The 2,145-nt window shown below is 62.6% G+C and overlaps 1 protein-coding gene across 1 annotated transcript in view; it reads right to left on the bottom strand.

The window, feature by feature from the left end:
* Positions 1–934, bottom strand: part of GPR25 (G protein-coupled receptor 25) — a gene marked incomplete at its 3' end in the record, with an annotated part of 4,727 nt that extends 3,793 nt beyond the window's left edge. Inside the window, exons 1-2 of the mRNA XM_009883052.1 lie at positions 822–934; positions 556–722 (exon numbers count right to left, since the gene is read on the bottom strand). Of these exons, the coding sequence (XP_009881354.1) occupies positions 556–722; positions 822–934 (280 nt within the window). The remainder of the gene's footprint in view (positions 1–555; positions 723–821) is intronic.
* Between the last annotated feature and the right edge of the window lie 1,211 nt (positions 935–2,145).

The raw sequence follows: 2,145 nt of genomic DNA, 5'->3' as shown, positions 1-2,145 counted from the left end.
GGATGGATGGATGGATGGATAGATGGATACATAGATGGATGGACAGACAGATGGATGGATGGACAGGTGGATGGACGGATGGATACACGGATGGATGGATGGATGGATACACGAATGGATGGACAGACGGATGGATGGACAGATGGATGGATGGATGGATAAACGGATGGATGGATGGAAGGATACACAGATGGACAGACAGACGGATGGATGGATGGATACATGGATGGGTGGATAGATGGATACACGGATGGATGGATACATGGATGGGTGGATAGATGGATACACGGATGGATGGATGGACACATGCACGCATGAAGGGAGGAAGGATGGATGGATGGTGGCACAGGTGGGTGAATGGATGGATGGATGGATGGATGGATGGACAGATGGACAGACACATGCATGCATGAAGGGAGGAAGGGGTGGATGGGTGGTGGCACAGGTGGATGAATGCGTGGGACAATGGATGGATGGATGGATGGATGGATGGAGAACGGTGAGGTGAAGGCAGGAGGGCTGGGCAGCATGTAGGGATGGAGGGCTGGGACAGACGGACAGGGGACAGAGGGACGGCACAGACCTCCTCAAGCCTCTGGTGGCGTTTCCTCAGCTGCTGCTCCAGGTCAGAGGGAGGACCCCGCAGCTCCTCCTTCAGCTGCCTCAACCGCCGGCTCTCCAGCACCCGCGGGAGCTCAGCCTTGTGCCGAGGCAGGATCCCCCTGTGGGGACGGACAGACGGACCTCAGTGGGACCACCCCTGCCTGGCCACCGTCGGGGGACTGTCCCATCCCCACGTCCCAGGTCCCATCCCCCTTCACCTGCTGTGGCTGAAGAGCAGCTCCCGGTGCATCTCCCGGTGGGTCCGGGACTCCCGCATTGGGTTTGGCACCTTCCTGGGCTGGATGAGGCCCTCGTGGCTATCGGTGGCCATGTCCGGGGAGAGGACATCACTCCCGTCACCCTCTGAAGGGAATAGTGGGGGTCACCAGGGGATGAGGTCATGAGGGGATGGGGTCACCAGCAGTGTGGGTCACCATGGGATGGGGTCACCAGGGGCATGGGGTCACCAGAGGTGTGGGTCACCATGGGATGGGGTCACCAGGGGCATGGGGTCATCAGCGGTGTGGGTCACCATGGGATAGGGTCACCAGGGGCATGGGGTCACCAGTAGTGTGGGTCACTATGGGATGGGGTCACCAGGGGTGTGGGTCACTAGGAGATGGGGTCACCAGGACAGCTGTGGTCACCAGTGAGAGAAGGGCACCAGGGGATGAGGTCATTGGGGTACGGGGTGACCACAAGGGATGGGACAACCCGGGACAGGGTTACCAGGGGGTGGGGTGACGCTGCCCAGCTCCCTCACCGGAGCCACATGCCACCACAGGGTGAGATCCTGGACACCAGTCCCCATGTCCCCCAGCCCCAGGGGTCTTGGGGTGCACAGCCCGAGGTCCCCACATGCTGTCCCCCAGCACTGGGCACCCTCCAGGATCCCTGTGTCCAAGTGTCCCCGTCCCTACCCCCAGGCCACCCCACGGTCCCCACGTCCTGCCATCACCCCTTGGGGTCCCCATCACGCCTTGAGGTCCTCATTATCCCTGAGGTCCCCACCACCCATTGGGTGTCCATCACCCTTCAGGTCCCCATTGTCCCTCGGGGTCCCCATCACCCCTGGAGTGCCCATCATGCCTCAGGGTCCCCATTACTCCTTGGGGTCCCCATCGCCTCCACGGCACCCATTGTCCCTGGTGTCCTCGTCATCCCCATGTCCCCATCACCCCGGGGATCCCGATCATCCTCCAGGTCCCCGTCACCCCTGGGGTCCCCAGCACCTCCAGGGTCCCCATTGTCCCTGGCATCCCCATCACCCACCAAGGTCCCCATCACCCCCAGGGTCCCCATCACCCCTGGTGTCCCCATCACCCTTGATGTCCCCATTCCCCCAGGTCCCCCAGCCCTGGCCCCGTGCCCCGGCAGCACCCACCCGGCACCGCGCCGCTCCTCGGGGCTTTGGTGTCACCCTGGCAAAGGCAAAGAGTGGGGTCAGAGAGGGACACTCGGCTGGTCCCTGGCTCCAGGTCCTCCCCGGGCTGGGGACAAGGTGGGGGACACCACCAGGTCCCTGCTCATTACCCCCATCCC

The sequence above is a fragment of the Charadrius vociferus genome, unplaced genomic scaffold (genome assembly GCF_000708025.1).
Source record: "Charadrius vociferus isolate BGI_N301 unplaced genomic scaffold, ASM70802v2 scaffold1744, whole genome shotgun sequence".
In the NCBI taxonomy this organism is placed as follows: domain Eukaryota; kingdom Metazoa; phylum Chordata; class Aves; order Charadriiformes; family Charadriidae; genus Charadrius; species Charadrius vociferus.
Note: the sequence above shows the minus strand (reverse complement) of the source record. Positions and strands in the feature narration are given on the sequence as shown.